Below are 21,018 nucleotides of genomic sequence, written 5' to 3'. Positions count from 1 at the left end.
TCCTGCAGAAGTTATGATGGTCTTAGTTGTAATAGGACTCATGGGGAGAAGGTCCCCATTTCTGAGCAGGAAAGAGGATAAAACACCTTGGAGAGAGAAAGCTCTGCTCATAGGCTGGGACTGTGGAGTACACAACCTGCCTTTTTGAGTGATCTTTTAAGACCTGAGTATTAATTTGAATAAACAGCTCTCAACTCATTGTCCAAGGAAAATCACTAATTACTTGATCCTTGGTAAACTATATTCATCTCCTTTTAGAATATCCTGCCTTCTTGCCACACAGGATGGGAAATTATAGGCAGCAAGTTCTTTGTCAACTTGGACAACCTCATCCCAATAGTAAAGAAAGACCTTACCCTAAAGCTTCTTGGTATTAAAAGTGCTTATTTTGATCAACCCATGTGAGCTGGCCATGGGAAGGGTGGGACAAGTTATTCCCCTTTAATCTTTCAGTTAACTCAGGAGCTTTAGAAGGTCTACAATAGTATCAGATGAACACTAACATAAAGTGAACAAAAGAGAACGTAAATTCAAAGGACAGCCTGAAAGGCTATTCTTTATAAAGAAACAATGCCTGACAACATGATTTCATCTGTCACTGTCAGTTGACATTTAATAGCTATGACTCAAAATTTTATATTTAAAACCTAACAGAAATTATAATGGCAACTCAGCATATACTTGAAGCAATATTAAATATATTGAGACCTTTGGTATCCTTAGAAAGTATATAATTATATCATTATTAAAAATTAAAATTCAGAATATTTTCCTTTATTATATTTATATAGCACCACAATATAAAACAATTACATACAGTATTTAAAATCATGTATTTGGCTCATAATTGACCTAGATTCATTACAAATTCACTTGAATCATGGCTACAGACATCACAAAGAATGAATCTGTCTTGTGTGTGTGTATGTGTGTGAGAGAGAAATATTCTAAAAACCAATATAATTTAAAAAGGAATTAAACCAGAGCTAAATGAGAAGTACCCAGCAAAAGGATAACGGCTATCTTGTTTTAAAGTTTCAATAAGATAATAAATTGTGTTTATTTGAAACATAATAAATTATGAAACATAATTTATTATGTTTCAAAAATCTTTATATAAAAACTCTCATATTACCATCCATAAATCATAAAATATAGCAACTGGTAGTATATTTATTTATTCTTTACCTAATCACATTTTAGACTCATAATAAAATCTACTGCTTATAGAAAATAAAGTTGACAATTTATCCAAACATTGTTACATAAGAAGTTTTAAGAAACTGTAAATAATTCTTAATACTCTCATTTTGATTTTCCGATTTCTCAAGACTATGCTGTATTTCTTTCAAACGCACTTCCTGATGCTGTGCTTTCTAAATAAAAAAAAGAGAGAAATACAGATAATCAATAATGGCATTCAAATCAAAGGATAAGAGTCATAATATAAAATATATATATACACACAATAACTGAATAGATTATTTTTAATTTTTTGAAAGAAAGAATCCTCATATTTGATGTGTTCATTCTTACCTTAGTGTTCACTCTTCTTTAATAATTAAAGCACATACATGGTTGATCTCTACTATGAAATAGTTTATTATAATACACATTCACTTGGCCCCAAATTATTATATATTTAACATGATTAACTTAATGAATAGCTTTTATTTAAAATTGTCATAATTTCCATTATATTTAACATGATGTATTTTCATACTAGTTTTTGCCATTTTCTCTGCCTAAAAATTCATATTTTATACCATATGAATGATCTTTGCTGCATTAAAAAATGACAGAATTCTAGTTTTGATAATGTGAACATTTTATTCTTAGAATCCTTTAAAATAATAAAAAGAACTCTTAATATTACAGATATTCTGTGAGGAAAAAATACAAAACCCCAATACATTTTTTTAGCTTCGGTTGCATATAGATTCCTAAGGAGATCTGTTCACTGAAAATGATTTAGATAAAGACAGGTTGCAAATGCCATCTAGTTCCCACTAAAATGTAGGCATCAAGATATTATATGTCCTTCATATCAGGTGTTCAATAACATCTGATACCTTCCGAAATGGAACAATGCCCATCAGGTGAAGTGGGGCCATATGAAGCAATGTGCTAGAGAGGGCTGCACACAGTCACAGATGTATACAGCCAATGTCTATATGCATAAAAAGTGGAGAGAGAAAAAGTGACACACACTTACCCTGTAGGCTAGAATGTAAAATGTGAATGGATTTTAGGATAATACATAAGACTTCAAAGACACCCTCGGATCTGTGCATCCACTCTGCCCCCAATTAGAGTAGTTGGGCAGAAAATATAAACAGGCCTACAGGCAGGCAGGGCACTATGAAAACACCAGAAATACAGTCAACTATGTGACATGCTCTCAGGGTGCTTACAATTCACCTGGGACTAAAGCAGGCATATAAAATAAATACCCAACTGCCCACTGAACTGTCCCCTGGAAGGCACAGAACACATAAATTCATTTTTCAGCAATGTCTAAATGTATGCTTAGAATTCTAGATTTTTACTAGTGCAAAAATTATCAGGTTTAACAAAACATCAGATCTTAAACCTATTTTAGTAGCTTTAGCCAAGTATTGGGGACATAGCAAAACCCACCTCACCTTAGTTTATTTACTTTATTTTTTCAAAGGTTTCAATTACACAAAGAACATCACACATACTTTACACGATCAGAAACTCTGATGGTGAGTTTAAAAAAAAAAAAAAGAACTAGAAATAAAGGGAAGGCCTGTGCTATTAAAAGTGATAAATGTCTTGTTCTGATTAAATTGTCATGAAGTTTTTTTTTTTTTTTTTTTTCCTTTTTATTTCAGCTCATCATGGGGGTACATAAGTTTAGGTTATATACATTTTCCATGTCCCACCCATCCCCCCGAGTCAGAGTCCCAAGCGCGTCTGTTCTCATTCTCCAGACAGTGCGCCTGGCACTCATCATGTAGTCATACCTCCATCCCCTCCCCCCCCCACCTCCCCGGGCCTGCACCTTTGTCATGAAGTTTTGATAGAAATAAAATTAAATAGTGCCTGCCAAAAATCATCTCACTTTTGTTTTCAAGTTTTTAGAGACTTGGGAATGAAAAATAGTTTCCATGGAGTTTTTTTGGCTTCTGGAAAAAATAAATATCATTATTTACTATGTCATTATTAAGTAGATAGTTTTAAGTAATTTAATCACAACTAATGCTTACTTTCAGAATATCTTATGCCAATTGACAATTTCATGAATATTCAGGAAGAGAACATTAGAAGACAATTAAACACAACCAATTTGGTATTCTCAATTCATGGCTGAGTGGATCAAAGCATCCATCTCACATGCAGATGTAACAATACTGAATATTTAACAACAAATTATAACTTTCTAAAATATAATATTCATTATTCAAGACAGATATAAAAATCTAACTCATAATAATAGTTTAAATTGTGTTTATCTTAAAAAAATGAAAAATTTATACCAAGAAAAAATTAAGTGTATCTGTAACTTTCATTAAGCAGCTGTCATACAAAAGCAATATGCAAGGAAATGGCCTCATGTGATTTGGGAGCAATGCAATAGATGCTACCAAGGAGGCAGGATAATAAATTCTTTGGCATATCCTGACATTTTTATTTTTTATGTACTATATTAGTTGTTATTTTTAATATTATCAGTAAAGCAACAGCCTTGATTCCTCTCACTTTGTACTTTACACAGTAAGCATGTTAAACGCTAATTTATTTTTTTATAATACATTAAGCCATACTAATACTTACACTGTTCATTTTGCAAACAAGTTGATTTTGCTCTTCGTTTTTCTTTCTAAGCTCAGTTTCCAGATCTAATATTTTAATTTGTAAAGCCCTCTCTCTAGATGACATTTTTTCTGTTTCTTCAGAAACCTGTAATTTTTATTAAAAGAGCAAAATAACTAAATGTGTTTTCTTTAAAATATGATTGAAAGCCTTGCCATGGTTATGCTGTATCTCTTTTGTCCAAATAGATATTAACTGGATGTTAGACAATTTAATTAGAAAATATTTTAAAATGTTCTATCTTGAAGAAGTACATATAAGTATGTACTTTACTTATGTTTGCAGTGTAAATATCTGCAAAATTAGCTTGAGATAGATGTAAACATTTTCACTGCTCTGTTACTTAGGTAGGTGTTTTCCCCAACAGTGTGTTTTTAAAACATGCTGAGGCCAATTGCCATTTTTCATAGTATTATACTCACCATGGTGTCTAGAGCAGTGGTGGAACATAGAAAGTTCTCATTAAATGCTGATTACACACTTAGATGGATAGAATTAAGGGGGTGATGTATACATTTCACATACACACACACACAGATTGGTTTTTCATTCATTCACTTCCAAAGTAATCTGAATATGAGTTTTCATATTTCTCTGATTGCTTATTTTAGCAGAAAGTCTAGCTTAGCTATGTTTACCCAAGGATTCAGACATGTGGGAGCCTATTGGTAAAAATGCTGGGTTGGAGCCACAAGAATGAGAGAGGAGGCAGGGACTGGTCCAGGAGCAAGGAGCTAGTGAGAAGGACTGTCTTCTAAACTAATGCCTGTAGACTCAGTTCTAGGTCACCATAAAGTTATTTACAAAGATTTCTTCTGCACAAATTACAAGGGCAATTGTGAGTGAGGGATGCTAATAGAATCTGAAGCTGTGGAAGGAAGGGCCCTCAGGACAAACATCGATGCCCTTGGCATCATCCCCTTCCATGTGGGCAATGGTGACAGGCAGTAATGGCACTCCTCATAAGGGAGAAACTAGAGACAGCCCCAAATTCCACTATAGCAAGAGAGAAAGGAGAGGGCAGACAATCCTCTGGGGACTCTGAATTCTTCCTTTTGGGAAGGAATCTGAGAGCACATGGCATTTCCAAAGTCCATTTAGGCTGAACCTAAGATACAGATAAAGTCACTTCTCATTTTCCTCCCAAAGGTTGGTGGGGCTGCGAAATCTGTATTATATTTTGACCATTGGCAGTACATTTTATTATTTAGCTTTTATTCAATTATGTGTCTCTCAAAATCAGTTTAAATTTGTTTCCCAGAGTTTAAGAAAATCAAAATATATGTGTGACACTTGAGATATAAGAGCCACATTTTAAGGATATCAGATTTTTTCTGACTTTTATGGAATTGTCATTAATGGGCTGTAGGAAGACCATGGGTCGAAGAGAGTTTAGAGGGAATGATTCAGAATTTGGTTTTGAACATGTTAAGTTTGAAATGCCTACGTTAAGTGGAGATGCCAAGTAAGTGGCAGAATATATGAGTTCAGATTTCAGTAAGGAGAGAGGTCTGGATAGAGATATACATCTGAGGGTCATCAGAATATAAATTATTGCTTTTTACCACACTCAGTCCTATGAGGAAACTCATCACCCCCATTTTACTGATTAAGAAACTAAAGTTAAGAGAAGTAGCTTGCCCTGGGCCAGGGTACAATGTATCAAAGTCAGAATTTAAATTTGGTTCCTGTTAGACTCCAAAGCCTACCTTATATCTTTTCAAGATTAGATTTTCAAATTGATAAATTTACCTCTTCTTTAAGATCTTCCTGAATCATTGTCTATCACCTCCAGCTTGAAATAACCACTTTCTCTGGTGTACCTTGAGCTCACCCTCTATTACATACATGCAGCAAGATATTTATTGTTCACATGTTCCTCCCTACTAGGTTGAGTGTCCTGAGAGCCAAGGCCAGGCATTATTCATCTGTGCATCTTAAGCACTATCAGAATACCTGATACAGGGGAAGGTATTCACTGAATGCTAATCTAATGGATTTAACTGGAATTTAATTTTGCATGTATTTATTTATGCAACAATATTTGTCAAAAGAAACTTGAGCTTTACAGCTCACCAGATCCAGATCAAAATCAAAATTTTCAATTATTTGCACAATTTGGTTTTATATTGAAAAAATATTGGGGGAGGAGAGGGTTATGCCTTCAAAGTGTCTTCCATCTCTGCCCTTTACCCTGCCACATCACCATTTATTTATCTAGTGAAGTAACTCTGGCTCAGTAATGTAAATGTTTTGCTTGAAACAGAAAATAAGTAAAGAACAAAAATGTAATTGCTCCCTCCACCCTGTCATCAGGATAAAAACAATAACTGTAGGTTTGGCAAGATGAAATATTGTCTGTTTAAAAAGACAACTCTTTGGTAAACTAATTAAAAAGTTTCTAAACATAGGTCATCCGTACCTTTTGTCTTCCTTCTTCTAAAGCAGCTTCTAGTTGCCTGGCCAATGCTGTATATTCCGCAGATTTCTCTTTAAACTTAAGATTGCTGTGCTTAAGACATTCTTCTTGGTTTGCCAGCTTCTTTTCAAGCTCTTTATTTTCGGCATCCATCTGTTCTAATTTCCTTTTTCCAGAAAACATATATTTTAAAATTACAGTGTATAGAGGAAAATGTAGCACCAGTTTTAAGTCAATTTAATACTTACTGTTTAAGGTTTTCACACTTCAACTGAATAAGATAATTTTCCTCTTCCAGAGAAAGCTTCATCAGAAGATTGTGATTTCCATCAATCTATGAAAAAAAAAGTTTTCTTATTTTTATTTATAATCACCTTCCAAAGAAATCTACGTAATGTATTGTTAGAACAATCAGAGGAAATAGGAAGGTATAAATATTATCACTCTTACACAGAAAGACACCAAGAAATATTACATTGTTAAAATACAAGTTCTTAAAGTCCTGGTTAAGGTTTAAAAAACTATGCTGCCTATGTTAGAAAACTATCAGCTGAAAACTTTTCTGGACAATGTATGATATTAAAACATTTTGAATGATATTTTATTGAAGTAGGACATTTATTTTGTTAAGTCAAAATATAAAAATTTTAAACAGTATTAATCTCCTACTGTGGGATACTTAGGGTTTCTCTTAAAGTTTTCCATTTCACCTAAAAATACTGATAATTGAATATCTGTGAAGTTGTAATTATAAGTAAAAAACCATGTTTTCATGAGAGGCAATATGAAGCAAATCAACCAAAAACACATTTGCCTGAGCCAAGTCAGAATATTCTTCCCACTGCTGCAACGCTGATTTAAACAGTTAAGAAGCTTTGATAATAGAAAGACTCTTTTCTCATAATTTCAGTTATTAATAGTCATTTAAATAATTTGACATTCTCCTAGAAAAATCTCTTCTCAGGAATTTAAATTCACAAAAATCTTGTCAGCATGTTTCTAAAAATAGGATGTATTTCAAAATTAAAATCCAGATTATATTTCGAAGACAGGGAACCCTTCTTAAAACTGTCCTGCAAGTAAAGAAAAAGGCCATCACTCTTGGATTCCTTCTTTGAAAAAAAATTCATTAATTCAAAAAATACTTATTGAGTGCTTATCACGTGCCAGGCACTGGGCTAGGAGATGGCTATGTAGTGAGATGGCTATGTAGTGATTAACAGGACACACATGATCCCTATCCTGATGGAGTAAAAAAACTATAAATTGAAAAAAAAAAACCTTAAAGTAATTCCAATAAACTTGAGGTACAATTCTAGTTAAAATAAATTCTAATTTGTATAAGGTAAATTACATTAATTTACCTAACCCTGACATTAAGAAACATATATGTGAGCATAGTGTTGCTCCTTTTATGCTATTACCATACCCTCAAATACCTAAATATAGATTTGGGTGAATTAACCAAATTAGCAATTTTAATTACCAATTTTTCACCAGAAAATACTAAAAGAATAGCTTGCAAAATAACATCACAATATCTGCAAGAAAATGATGTTTTATCAACTGATACAGATGGGAATAAAAATATCAAGCCCTGACATGAGTGCCCTCAACTGGTGAAATCATTCCAAAGCACTCCTTTAACACATCTAGCAAAATTGAGAACAAACGTTGGACACCTGGCCCTGCAGCTCCCTAATGGTGTGTTCCTGGTCTGCACACTTCCCCTTGCAGCGCTGCAAATTCTCCTGACACTTGTGAAGCCTCCGTTCAGCTGCCGTCAAGGAATCGCGGACATGCTCTAACTCCTGCAGATGAGACTCCATCTGGTCTCTCATCTGAGTTGTGGCATTAGGGGAAATAAGTGCAAGATCACACATTCAGCATTAATATTTTCACTATCTTCAATACTACATATGCTTGCAACATAACAAGTATTTTAGGTATAATGGTTTTATACAAAAATATTTAGCCAAATAAATATGAATAAATATTAAATTTTGCTAAGTAAGAACGTATAACTAAAAAGTGGGATGGACTTCAGTTTTCAAAGAGTTTGTTATGCACATAAATAGGCTAATATTAGCCGGCAGGGAGAATATCTAACCTGTTTGGGAAAGCAAACTTTTTGAACCCTGTCATTAGATTCAAACAAGGATATTATTATTAATAAAGCTGGTATAGTAGTTTTCTACTGTCCAACTATCAGCTCCAAAACAACTGTCACTTTTAGCCATTCAGTCTTATAATTCAGATACTCAATTAGAGCAGCCTTCCTTTACTCATGTCAGCCCAGATTGGTGGGATTTATTCTATACGATTTCAAAATAACTAGTATCATCAGTTCTCACTTGACTGTAATTTGATCATTAATATTACTATGAACAAATCTCTCTGATTTCATCTATATTAATCTCCTTTGGCTGCTGCAGTTCTCACTGTAGCACCTCTGTGAATATGTGACAAGAAATAACCTTAAGAAATGCTTGGACTGTTAATTAAGAAAAAATAGGCATAGATGGCATTTAAGGTGTTCATAAGGAAGAAAAACAAGAGCCAGACTCTCCCTGAGACAGGAACACCTGTGATTCTGTGCAGCATCTGGCATTCTTGATCACAAAAGATAAAAACAGAACAAAGCATACCTCTGTGTCCTCAAAACACCTATGCGTTCATGAGAAAACCAGGAGACTTCAAACAGTAGAAAAAGAAAAAGAAAAATTTCACTTAAAAAATTACTTTTCTGGTTAAATACCAGTAAGAAAACATTAATCTCACAGAATCTGAAAAACGCAGGCTCTGCCCCTCTCCACCTTTTGAACTGGGTTTTAAAATAGGCTTTGATTTATAGTGATGCCTAGAAGAGGAGACATTTGCACTGGTATGTCTCATGAGAAAAAGAGACCAAAGAACATGAAATGGTTTCCTCTCTGGCCCTCTAAAAATAGGCGGAAAATCATTCTACGAAAGTAGTAAGCTATGCATTCAACGTGGGCTGTCTTTGTGTCTGTTTGGAGGATGGCGCTCTGGCTGACCTCCTCTTCACACTGGTGCCTCACTCTGACTTCCCAAACCCAAGATACGGGAACAATCCAGAGACAGTAACCTCATCACACTCAGTTGGAACTGACCACTAACATCCCATGACCTCTCCAGCCAGAAATCAGAATCCTACAACTTTCACTGCTTTCTTACCAAAACAACATGAAAACCCAAAAAAGGATGCGGTTTCATTTAAAAACTTAAAAATATTCACACAAACACCATAACTTGCCAATACTGGCCTTCCCCTCATTCTGTTGCAATAGGGTGAATAAAAGGAAATGATTTTTTTTTAAAGATATTATTTTTCTTCCAAAAATGCATTTAGCAGAGAAATACTGACTTTGCTTTTTTCGACACAAAAGATTTACAACCAGGGAAAAAAGATGAGATTAAAAATGAGAGGTATTCAAGTTTGTACACTTATGGTTGATGAAGCTCAGTGATAACCATTTTTTGAGCTACTTAAATTTAAGTCTGCTCTTGCATTAGAAAAATTAAACATTTATGCTATTTCCCAAATATTAAGGAAAAAGTGAAAAAACATTCACACAAATATTTCAAGCCTGAAAGAAACATTATTTCCTCAGAAAACAAACTCCTACAGAGATTATGAATAGAATTTTCCTAGGTATGAACTAGAGAAAATGAGCAAAATGAAAGAATTTGGATAGTATTATATTAAAAAAGCAAAAAACATATATTTTATTATTTCAAATTCCAAACTTACCTTCTCTAACTTTTTATTTTTGTTTTTTGTTAATAGGTTATTTTCATGTAGCAAATTTTCACATCTGCTTTTTACCATTTCTGCTGCTTCTTGCAACTTTTGTACCTGAAAATAAAATATTAGAGCAACATGTATTATTTTATTATTAGAACCATGGCATGAAATAAAAATCTAAAATTTAAATTTTCATTTTAAATAAATCATTATTTTCCTATCAATACTCTCAGTAGGTATCTAATGTTATTCCTTCTTTGAATACAGAATCACTCAGGGCCCTGGTCTTATCCATAATTCTTTTACGATATACCTGTCTTTTCCCATCAATACTTCTAGAGTCTTCATTTGATCTCTGAAAACTATAGAAATTGTCATTTGCAGGTCAATGTCACTTTAAAGTATTAGTCTCTGGTCCAAACTAATTCCCATTTCAATTATTTTTCCCACCAAATTGAATTTCACTCAAAAAATATCTGTATGCTTTATATAAGGCTCAGCACCTAAAATATGGTAACTCATCCACAGTGTTTCTGCTATGGGATTAAACCCAACCAACCAGCTGGAAGACCCTGATGACATTCTCAATAACAGGTCCCACAGCCTCCATTCTTACTTCAGACCTGGATGATTAAATATTCTAACTGGATGTCTCAACCCAATTTTCCCATCTAATCCATCCAGATGCAGCTCCTTCCTACTTGCCTACACTTTGCCCACCCCCCCACTTAAGTTTCTACCGTTAGTTTACTATTCTTTAGTTTCACCTTTCTCTTACTGACCAGTTTGTTACCCACCATACAAGGACCTGCATAAGTCCCATCTTTTCCATGAAGTTTTTTTCTTGAACACGACATTTCCAGAACATAAAGCTTTTCTATAAATAACCACTGAACACATGCTCTATTTCATATATATTGTCATATGTTCTTTTCTAGGTCTTTCATGTGAATAAATCTGAATTATACTTTATTGAGAAAGGGGGAGTATTGGGTTTTAATGACCCTGGAAGGAAGTCATTAATCTAAATCAATACCATTAAGTATATAAGATGACAAATATAACTAAGATTAACAATAACATATTAAGGTTCACATTACAACTGTGTAATTAATTTTAAATCTACTTTTAGGAATATACAATATATCCACAGGCCGTGTTTGAATCAGGAGTTGGCAGAATCATCTATTTTTTTCTTTTTTTTTTTTTCGTAGAATCATCTGTTTATAAAGGTATTTGGGACCTTAAATGTTTGGGACATATCATATCACAAAACAATAGCTCTACTTCTCTTCAGTTCTGTTTATTTAGATTGCAAATAAATACAGTGTTATAAATTGTCTACCAATTTTAATAAACACTAAAATAAATGCAGTGGTCACCTGAGTTTTATATACTTCCATGAGGGTTTTCTGTTGTTTTTCTACTTCTTGCAATTCTAAGAGTTCATTTTCAACAGAAACAACCTCGTCCTTCAAAGCAGCAAGTGTAGTCTAACAAGGAATATATAAATAGATTTTATAAGTCATTAGAATACATTTATACTCCAGTGCTATTGAATTATAAAAAGTAATTCATTTATCAACAAAGTTAATAAAATAATCATTTTTGATTATATACAATTATCATCTAAAACGTAGGAATTTCAAAAATTGACTAATACCTATGAACAACCTTAATAAGACTTACACAGGACACATGATTTTTAAAACTTTTAAAATTTGCTGACAAAAAAAGAAGTGGAAAATAGACCATGTTCCCAAGGAGGAAGAATGAATACTGTTGACATATCAGTTTTTTTCCAAATTAATTTAAAACTTGAAAATTCAGGTGCGTAGATCATTTGAGCTCAGGAGTTCAAGACCAGCCTGAGCAAGAGCCAGACCCCCGTCTTTACTAAAAAAATAGAAAGAAATTATACAGACAACTAAGAATATATAGAAAAAATTAGCCGGGCATGGTGGCGCATGCCTGTAGTCCCAGCTACTTGAGAGGCTGAGGCAGAAGGATTGCTGGAGCCCAGGAGTTTGAGGTTACTGTGAGCTAGGCTGACACCACGACACTCCAGCCCGAGCAAGAGAGTGAGACTCTGTCTCAAAAAAAAAAAAAAAAAAAAAACTTGACAATTTCAACCAAAAGTATAACAAATGGGAAGAGGGAGATATAACAAAACTAATTTAAAACTCATATGGAAACAATAAATAGGAAAGACTAATATAATTCTGAAAGGAATACCAAGTGGGGAATCTCAGTATTTATTATATATTAAAATGTATAAAGAATTAAAATTATTAAGATGCTAATATAAGAAAATAGAGGCTGATAGAAAAGAAAAAGAAAAATACTCAAAAAATTATACTTAGTACATGATAAAGGCTGGATTTTTAAATCAATGGAGAAAACATGGATCACTAAATAAATGGTATAAGACAGCTGTTTAACTATTAGTAAAAAAACAGGTTAACTATCTGCCTCAACCCAACACTAAAGAAGCACCAAATGAATTAAAGATTAGATATAAAAAATGAAACTTTAAAAATTTTCAAAGGAGATCCAGGTAAAACTGTATTTGATTTTAGGACAGCAAAAACCCTATTAAGCATAAAATCAAAAGAAAATAAGGAGAACTGTTAAGAGTATGATATTTTACCCTCCTTGAAAACTCTCCACAGTTTCATAGATGCTGCAAAAAACACAAGACTCCTGGGTCAGAAACAGAGGACTTTATTACTCACAACAATAGGAGTAGCAAGACTATCAGAACTTGTGTCAGTTTTCTGAGCTCCAATTCCCATAAGGCAATATAAGAAGGGCCAGGGCCAGGTAACAACCACATACACAGTGGGATGCATTACAGAAGAATAAACCTGAGTTTAGGAAACCCAGATCTCTTATAACAGGCAGTAAGCATGCCTACCCTTTGCTCCAAAGGGAAACATTGCTATCATCTTCCAAAGATGTTTTCTACAAAAATATCTTTGAAAAAATAGTCTGGATTTATTTTTTGATGTATGGTCAATGTCTCTGCTTGCAAGATGTGTCCAACTGTGAGACCACTCCCAACGGAAGCCATGAAAAAAATACATATGTATGTAAAATATATCTCCAAAATTTCAGTCTCTCCAAAAAAGTTTGAAGCAAGCAAAATATGAAAAAAATAGCAAATCATGACAAATATAAGATTAATATCCTCAATATAAGGAATTCCTATATGTTAATTAGGTCAAAAGACAAATATAAAGGATAATGACTAGGTAATCAAAAAGGGAGAAATGTATTAGCTTATTAGGTATGAAATGTCAGATTTCCTTAAGTACTAAGTTTGACAGTTGATATCTATGACATTTCACTTTGACATTTCCTGTTTTATTTTATTGTGAAGGTACATCCTCATTTTTCAAAAGCATGGCTTGGCTTGTGATTATCTGCCAAATTTTTCAGAGCAATTTCTGTGAAACCATGGATAAGTCAAAAGTTCATGTTATTTTAGAATATGAGTTCCACCATGGGACCAATGCAGCGCAGACAGCTTGAGATATCAAAAAAATGTTTGGGAAGGATGTGGCTAATGAATGCACAGCACATCGATGGTTTAAGAAGTTCCCTTCTGGTGATTTTAATCTTGAAAATGAGCCATGTGGGTGATCTGAGACCAAGAGGGATAATGATGAGCTGAAAGCTGTAGTGGAAGCAAATCCATCTCAACCTATGTGTGAATCAGCAGCAAGGTTTGACATTACTATTCCAACAATATTGGACCATTTGAAATAAATCGCCAACATAAAGAGACAGATGGGTACTGCATGAATTAAATGAGCATCAGAAGAGAAACTGTCTCAAAGCTTGCCTTTCTTTGCTGCCATGACATAAAGGCAAACATTTCTACACCATATTGTTACGTGTGATGAAAAATGGATTCTTTTTGAACTGCAAGCATTCTACACAATGGTTGGATAAAGACGAAGCACTAAAACACAATCCAAAACTGAATATTCATTAAAAAAAAGTTGATGGTATATGTTTTGTGGTCCAGAGCTGGTATTATCCACTACAGCTTCATGAAACCTGGTCAATCAATTATTTCGGATGTCTACTGCAAGCAATTGGATGAAATGATGAGGATGCTTGCGATTAAGTAGCCTCTTCTTCTAGGCTTTGGACCATTTCTTGCAAGGGAAAATAGTCAATTCTCAACAAGCTGCGGAAAATGCCTTTCTTGATTGCATTGCCACTCTCTCTCCAGGCTTCTTCACTGCTGGCATAAGCAAGCTACCGTTAAGATGGCAAAACTGTGTCGATAGTTTAGGCGCATACTTTGATTAATTGTACTGCTTCTTTTTTGAGCTATAATAAACTTTTGATTAGAAATTTCATAGTTAATCACCTAAAAAATGGTCAATGAATATATGAACAAATATGTTCACCAGTCATTAAAAATTCTAGTAGTGAACAAAACAGATAGAAACCCCTTCCTTCAAGAAGCTCACATACTAGACGGACAGACAGACAAAAGCATAAGCAGTAAAATATGTCACACACAAAATCAGAACAGGCATGACATGTAGGGGGGTAAGGCAAGGAAGGCCTCTTGAGAGACATACTTTTGAGTAAAAACTGAAAGGAAGTGTGACTAACGAAAGAGTATTCCTGTGGAAAAAGGCAACACTGGGAGGAGGCCTAGCAAGTTAGGGGAAAACAGCAACAAGGCCAGGGTAGTAGGAATAGAGAAAACTAAGGGGAGTGTGGAAGAAGATGAGATCAGACAGGTAATGAAAAGTCAGAGGGTGTAATGCCTTGCAGGTGCCTACTCTCTTAAGCAAGATATCATCACAGGGTGCTTTGAGCAGTACAGTGATATGTTCTGACTTACATTTTTATAGGAACTACTCTCCTGCTACACTGAATGCTGCCTCCCTGTAGTGGCCAGGCCAGAAACAAGAATGGGCAGGTAATCATTGCAAAACTTAAAAATGATGGTAGCTTGAACCAAGGTAACGGGGGTGGTGCTGATGAGAAGTGGTCAAATTCTGAATATATTTGAGGCAGATTTGCTGACAGACTGGAAGCAGGGTTTCCAGAACCCTGAGAGAAAGAATGGTTTGCCATTAACTGAGATGACAAAAACTATAGGATGAATTATTTTGGGGCATATCAAGAGCTCCATTTTAGACATGATAACTTTAACATATCTATTAAATGTACAAGTGGAGATGTCAAGTGGGCAGCAGAATGTATGTCTGGAATTCAGGGACAAGATCTAGGTTAGAGGTATAAATTTGAGCGCCCCCAGCATATAGATGGTATTAAAAGCTGTAAGATTAAATGAGATTATCTATCAAATTTGGAGAGATTTGTTTTAAATTAGTACTTTCAATTGCCTAGTGCTAGAAAAAGCATAAGGACCCTTTTACATATAGTAGACACATTTATGATATATAACAACCACATTAAAAATGAAAAAAAAAATGAGTCTCTCCTTTGACCATACCATCCCACTTATAGAAATTTATCCTAAGAAGACAGATATGTAAAAAACACTCAAAAAGAAACTATCTACCTTTTTATTTATAATAGCAAAAAACTGGAAGCAGCATATATATTACATATAATATCAAAAATTATATATATGCTAAAATGTTAACTTTAGTTATCTTTCAGTTGTGAGATTACAGGTAATTTTTAAAGTTTTTCCATTTGTGCTTTTCTGTTTTTCCAACTTTCTATAATGAACAAATGAAACTTTATAACCCTCCAAATAAGCTTTAGTTATTTTTATAGAGGAGGTTTCTGGGCTTTGGAAGTAATAGCAGCAGCTTCTTTTCTATTTGAAACTTTAAAATCTAAAATTACTCTGAAGTAATTAAGTGATAAAATACAAACATCTAGAAAATTTTACACCATAAATAACATATGTCAAACATATCTAAATATTTTCCTTAAACAAAAATCTAGAGAAGACTGCATTAAAAATACGTTTCTGAATTATTAATAGAATGTGCTAAGATATAAACTTTAACTCAATAATTTTATAGTCTATGTAATTTAAAATTCCTTTATCATATAATTAAAAACTAGATTTATAATTATTATCTTTCTAATCCTCTCTGAAGGATAATAAGGAAATTAAGTAAGTAAACATAATAAATGAAATTGCTTCCTCTTCACAGATAAAATAACTTAAAACATTCATTCAACAAACATTCAATCAGAGCTAAGTATATGTCACATCTTCCCTGGGTACCCTGTGCACACAAATAGGGGAGTTTATATGGAATGATTCACTGAGAAGACTGAGAGGAAGTGGCATTTGAGCTGAACTTTAAATGGAAGGTAGAATTTGGATACTGAGAAAAAGAGCATTCCAAAGTATTAGAATAGGAAAACTACAGGAATAGATGCAGGAAACATGAAAAAATTGCAAGAAATAATGAGTACTCATTTTTTGGTTAGAGCTCAGAATAACCAGAAGGCTACATTCCGTCGTCTCCCTTGTAGCTAGGTGGGATCATGGGCCTACATAAGTAAGAGGCAAGTTGTATGGGACTTTGGGGAAGTATCTTTAAAAGGGAGGAAATTTTTTAAAAAGGGAGATAATACATTCTTTTTTCCTCCAGCCTGTTGCTTGTAACCTGGCTATAATGGCTGGAGCTCCAGCAGTCATTCTGGATCGTGACAATGAGGGTCATAACCCAGGATGGCAGAGCAGAGGGCTAAAAAGAGGCTAAGTACTCTGATGCCACACCATCTTTGAACTGCCAACTCTGGATTTCTTTTACATAATAAACACATACTTCTATCTTTTTTAAGCACACATACTTCTATCTTTTTTAAGCCACTTGGGTTTTCTTTATATATTGTGAAGCTAAATCTTAATTAATACAAGACTTACAGAAACATAAGATACTTCCCTAGAGTTATTAGTGTGTTGTTTTCTGAAAACTTCCAATAAAATTTCTGGCAAACTTTACATAATTTAAAAGATGAGACAAATCAAATTTATAATTATAAAATGTCAACAACAGTGTCCAGTATTTTCTTCCATTCTTCTCCCAAATTCTAATCCTGGCTCTTTCACTAAACTAGCTGTGTGATCTTGTGTAAGTTATTTAACCTCTGTGAGCTTCAATGTATCCATCCATAATTGAGAAAAATATCTTTATTATGTATTGATATAAGAATTAGAAGTAAAAGATGTAAAGTACTTCTTAAAGTGTCTCTTACATTTAAAGGTAATTGATAAATAGCAGCCATTATTGTTGTTATTCTCCACAGTCATTTATTAACTTTATATTCCAGGCACAATACTAGGCACTAGACGTAATGAGAGGATAAAATATAATCCATGGCCCTAGTGTGTGGATGGAAGGAAAGATAGCCATCAGGGAGAGACAAATTACACAAACAAGCAAGTGCAATAAACTTCTACATGTAGAATATATAAAGAATCAAATAGAATAAAAAATGGGGGAAAGGTTAGTAACATGCTTAATCGGAGTGAACTTCCTAGGTTTAAATAAAATTAAAGCATCTTCTGCTGGAGGACTAACCACATTTGTTTATCTCTCCTTCTGAAGAACAAACTAATACAAAGGAATAAAAACATTTACAAGTCCACTTAATAAAGAGAACAGACCAGGGGCCATCAAAAGACAAAATATTTAATGCTTCTAGAAAACCGATGACTGATTAGTGAAGCAGTAATGGATTCAGCTAAGGAGGAAGTTCATCCACCCACAGAATCCAGAGAAGCGCAGGGCTGAGGGTGGGAGTGACAGCTGGGGTTGAAAAGGATTAACTCAAAGCCTGTGAAAAAAAACAGCGGACCACCACTGCCCTCCCACTTCCCTCTGGTACACTCAAAGCAGGACACCTGGAATTAGGAGTTTACCTCCCAGGAAACAAAACAGGGAAGGTTCTTCTCTAAAGACACTGAATTACCTATCTGGGGAAAACTAGAACAGAGGGATGGTGCTGGTGACCCAGAGCAAAGATGCATGTGTTTTGGCATTTTTTTAGGGGCCACCAGGTAAATTGCTAGTTTCTCAACAGCTGAGGAAAGTGAAGTGAAGGGAAACCAATCAAGTGACAAGAACCATTCACATAACCAGATTGGTTTTCTATTGTCTCACTGGTTTTTCTATTGTTTCAATTGTGAATTCTTAAATGTCACCAAGACCTTCAGGGAAAGACAGCAAGGTGAAAGAAAAAGATCCATTTTTTTCAATGTAAAAAAAAAAGTAAAGAAAAAAATGAACCAGGAAAAAACAAATACATTGGAAAACTGAAAAAAAAAATTAAAAAAACAATTCTTACAGGCTTCTTCAGATATTTGATGACAGGAACATTCAGAGAACACTAAAATATTCTAGAAAATTAAAAATTTAAAAGAAAGATTATAAGATAACCAAGGAAATCTCCAAAAGACTGAACAAAAGCCAGAGATTGAAGACAGAGTATTAACACAGAAGGTCCAACAAATCAACAATTAGCAGTACGCCCAGATAGAGAAGAGAAAATTGCAAGTGTCACGGGAAAGAGCATTACCAAATAAATAACACAAGAGAATTTTCCAGAGGTAAAGGACGTGAGTATTTGGATTTACAATGTTTACAAAGTCCTCAGCACCATGGACAAGAAGAGACCCACACATGTATGAAATTTCAAAACACCAAGGATAAGAGAATCTCTTGAACATTTCAAAATAAATTTAAAAATTTCACAGAGGAATAAGAAACAGACAGGCAACAGATTTTCTCCACCAGCAACTCTGATTGCTAGAAGACAATGGAGCGAAGCCTTCAAAGTTCTGAGCAAAAATTACTTTCAGTATAGGATGCTGAAAGCATCAATCAAAATGAGGGCAGAATAAAGGCATTTTTAGACATGTAAGACCTTTTAATGTTTACTTCCCATTTTTTTCTTTTTTAAGGGGAGATTATTTGAAGATATATCCCAGCAAAATGAGGAATAAGAAAGATAATGTGGGATCCAGGAAACAGTAGAATGAGGACAGTAGCCAAAAGAAGTTCCAGCATGGCATCTGGGCAGCAGGCCTAGAAAACAATCTGTTCAGATTGAAACAGGAAGATAGAGGGCCCCAAGTAGAAGAAATCTGGGGAAAACAGGTTCTTCAGAGAATAGAAATATGATAAGAGTTTCAAGAAAAAAAAAAAAACAAGGCTATGATAAGGGTAGAGCACAACAAGAAGGGTATTTGGAAACTCTGGAAAAAATTAAAAAGCTGGACAAGAAAAAAGTTATAAACATATTACTTGATTGTGTAGTGAGGAACAATTACAACAGTCATTGCTGTATGTCTATAAAAAGAGCACTTAAGGTAACAGAACAAATTGTCAATGTTAATAACACTGGCAACGTAAAAAGATATTGGGAAGTCAATGTGGAGAGAACAGATAGAGGAAAGGAAAAACAGAAATATCCTTATGTTAACAAATAAAAAGTAAAAACATATAATTTGTTCTCTTTCACATTTCCATCCAGTGAAGCTCACCTTATACTATTGGTAAGCAGGGGAATGATGTCTATATAACAAAGAAGTAACTTTTGTTCACATGCATTTTTTTCCAGTTTGTTAATCCTTTGTACCATTAAAAACTATCAGCTGAATACAAATTGCACAAACAGCTGAACATAGCAAGCCATAGAGGTACACAGCACTCTACACAAAGCCCATATAGCCCAGGTTCTCCTCCTTCCTTCTCTTTGGTCATGAGCCCTATCTTGGAAGTGCTTTCTGTGTTGCCTTTATATTCATAATCTTATGTCCATAACAATCTTAATTCTCTCTCTTCATTTCTTTTATGAAACTACCTTCACGTAGTTTTTAAAAAAGATAGTTACATGTTTGCTGTAGTGTTTATTCGGAACTTGACATGTCTTTTTAGTTGTGTTGGTCTATAGATTATCATTTATGTTAGTACCCTATTAATTAGAAAGTCAATACAAATGACTAAATTGATAAATTAAGAAACAGTGGTATAAGTATATGATTTAGAGATACGTAGATAACCATCAGAAGAATCAAAAATAGAAATTGTTTAGTTTTAAAACTAGCTCCTCAAAGAGTTGCAAATTAAAACAGATACTATTTTTACCTGTCAAATTAGCAAACACTATAAATGACAAATTTCATTTCCAATGCTGACAAAATGTAGAGCTAATGACAGTATGAGTAATAAAATGCTTTTGAAAAGAAATGTGGCAAAGCATATCAAGAACTTTAAAAATGTTCATATTCTTGTCTAATTCTATATCAGAATCTAAGCTAAAGATAATACAACAAAAACTTTATGTACAAAAAAGTTCATCAAAACATTACTTGTAAATGTTAAAAAACTGGAAATAATCTGAATATCTAACAAAGAAGGAATAATTAAGTCAATTATGTAACACTTATATATGGAATACCTATTACAAAGTAATTAAAGAGATGCATATGAAGAGTTTGTATTATATATTATACAAACTAATATATTTTTCTATTTTAAAGTGAACAAAGCAAGATATTATTTTAATACCAATTATGCAAAAAAGGAATGTTACAAAATATGCTCATCTCTAAAGAGTCTAAAATGGGATCAAGAGTTATTTTTTCTATATTTCTATAGTTTCCAAGTTTACTGTAATGACTATATATTCTTCCTTCCAAAGATAATACTGATTAATGGACAGTCACAAGTTGGAGAAACTATGCTCACTGAATGGAATTTTTTAAATTAAGAAAACACAAATAGTCAAAGTAAGAGTCAAATCAAGACCTCAATACTGTTTACAATGGCTGCAAAGAAAATAAAATACCTAGGAATATACTTAACCAAGAAGGTGAAAGATCTCTACAAGGAAAACTACAAACCACTGATGAAAGACATCACAGATGACATAAACAAGTGGAAAAACATCCCATGGTCATGGGTTGGAAGAATCAATATTGTTAAAATGTCCATACTACCCAAAGTGACTTACAGATTTA

At 33.7% G+C, this 21,018-nt stretch overlaps 1 protein-coding gene across 11 annotated transcripts in view; it reads right to left on the bottom strand.

Annotated features, from left to right (window-relative positions):
- Positions 1 to 758: 758 nt before the first annotated feature.
- The window catches only part of ODF2L (outer dense fiber of sperm tails 2 like), a 44,553-nt gene continuing 24,293 nt past the window's right edge, over positions 759 to 21,018 (bottom strand). For 8 of the 11 annotated variants that reach the window (XM_045547610.1, XM_045547606.1, XM_045547608.1 and 5 more), the window contains 7 exons: positions 11,411 to 11,521; positions 10,035 to 10,139; positions 7,942 to 8,100; positions 6,508 to 6,593; positions 6,263 to 6,425; positions 3,802 to 3,927; positions 759 to 1,376 (listed from right to left, as the gene is read on the bottom strand). In XM_045547610.1, the coding sequence (XP_045403566.1) occupies positions 1,248 to 1,376; positions 3,802 to 3,927; positions 6,263 to 6,425; positions 6,508 to 6,593; positions 7,942 to 8,100; positions 10,035 to 10,139; positions 11,411 to 11,521 (879 nt within the window). In that variant the 3' untranslated portion in view covers positions 759 to 1,247. Of the gene's footprint in view, positions 1,377 to 3,088; positions 3,153 to 3,801; positions 3,928 to 6,262; positions 6,426 to 6,507; positions 6,594 to 7,941; positions 8,101 to 10,034; positions 10,140 to 11,410; positions 11,522 to 21,018 lie in introns of all 11 variants that reach the window. The other 3 variants (XM_045547614.1, XM_045547615.1, XM_045547616.1) reach the window with 3 other exon arrangements.

This window comes from Lemur catta, chromosome 3 (assembly GCF_020740605.2).
Source record: "Lemur catta isolate mLemCat1 chromosome 3, mLemCat1.pri, whole genome shotgun sequence".
Taxonomy (NCBI): domain Eukaryota; kingdom Metazoa; phylum Chordata; class Mammalia; order Primates; family Lemuridae; genus Lemur; species Lemur catta.
This window is presented reverse-complemented; position numbering and strand designations above follow the sequence as displayed.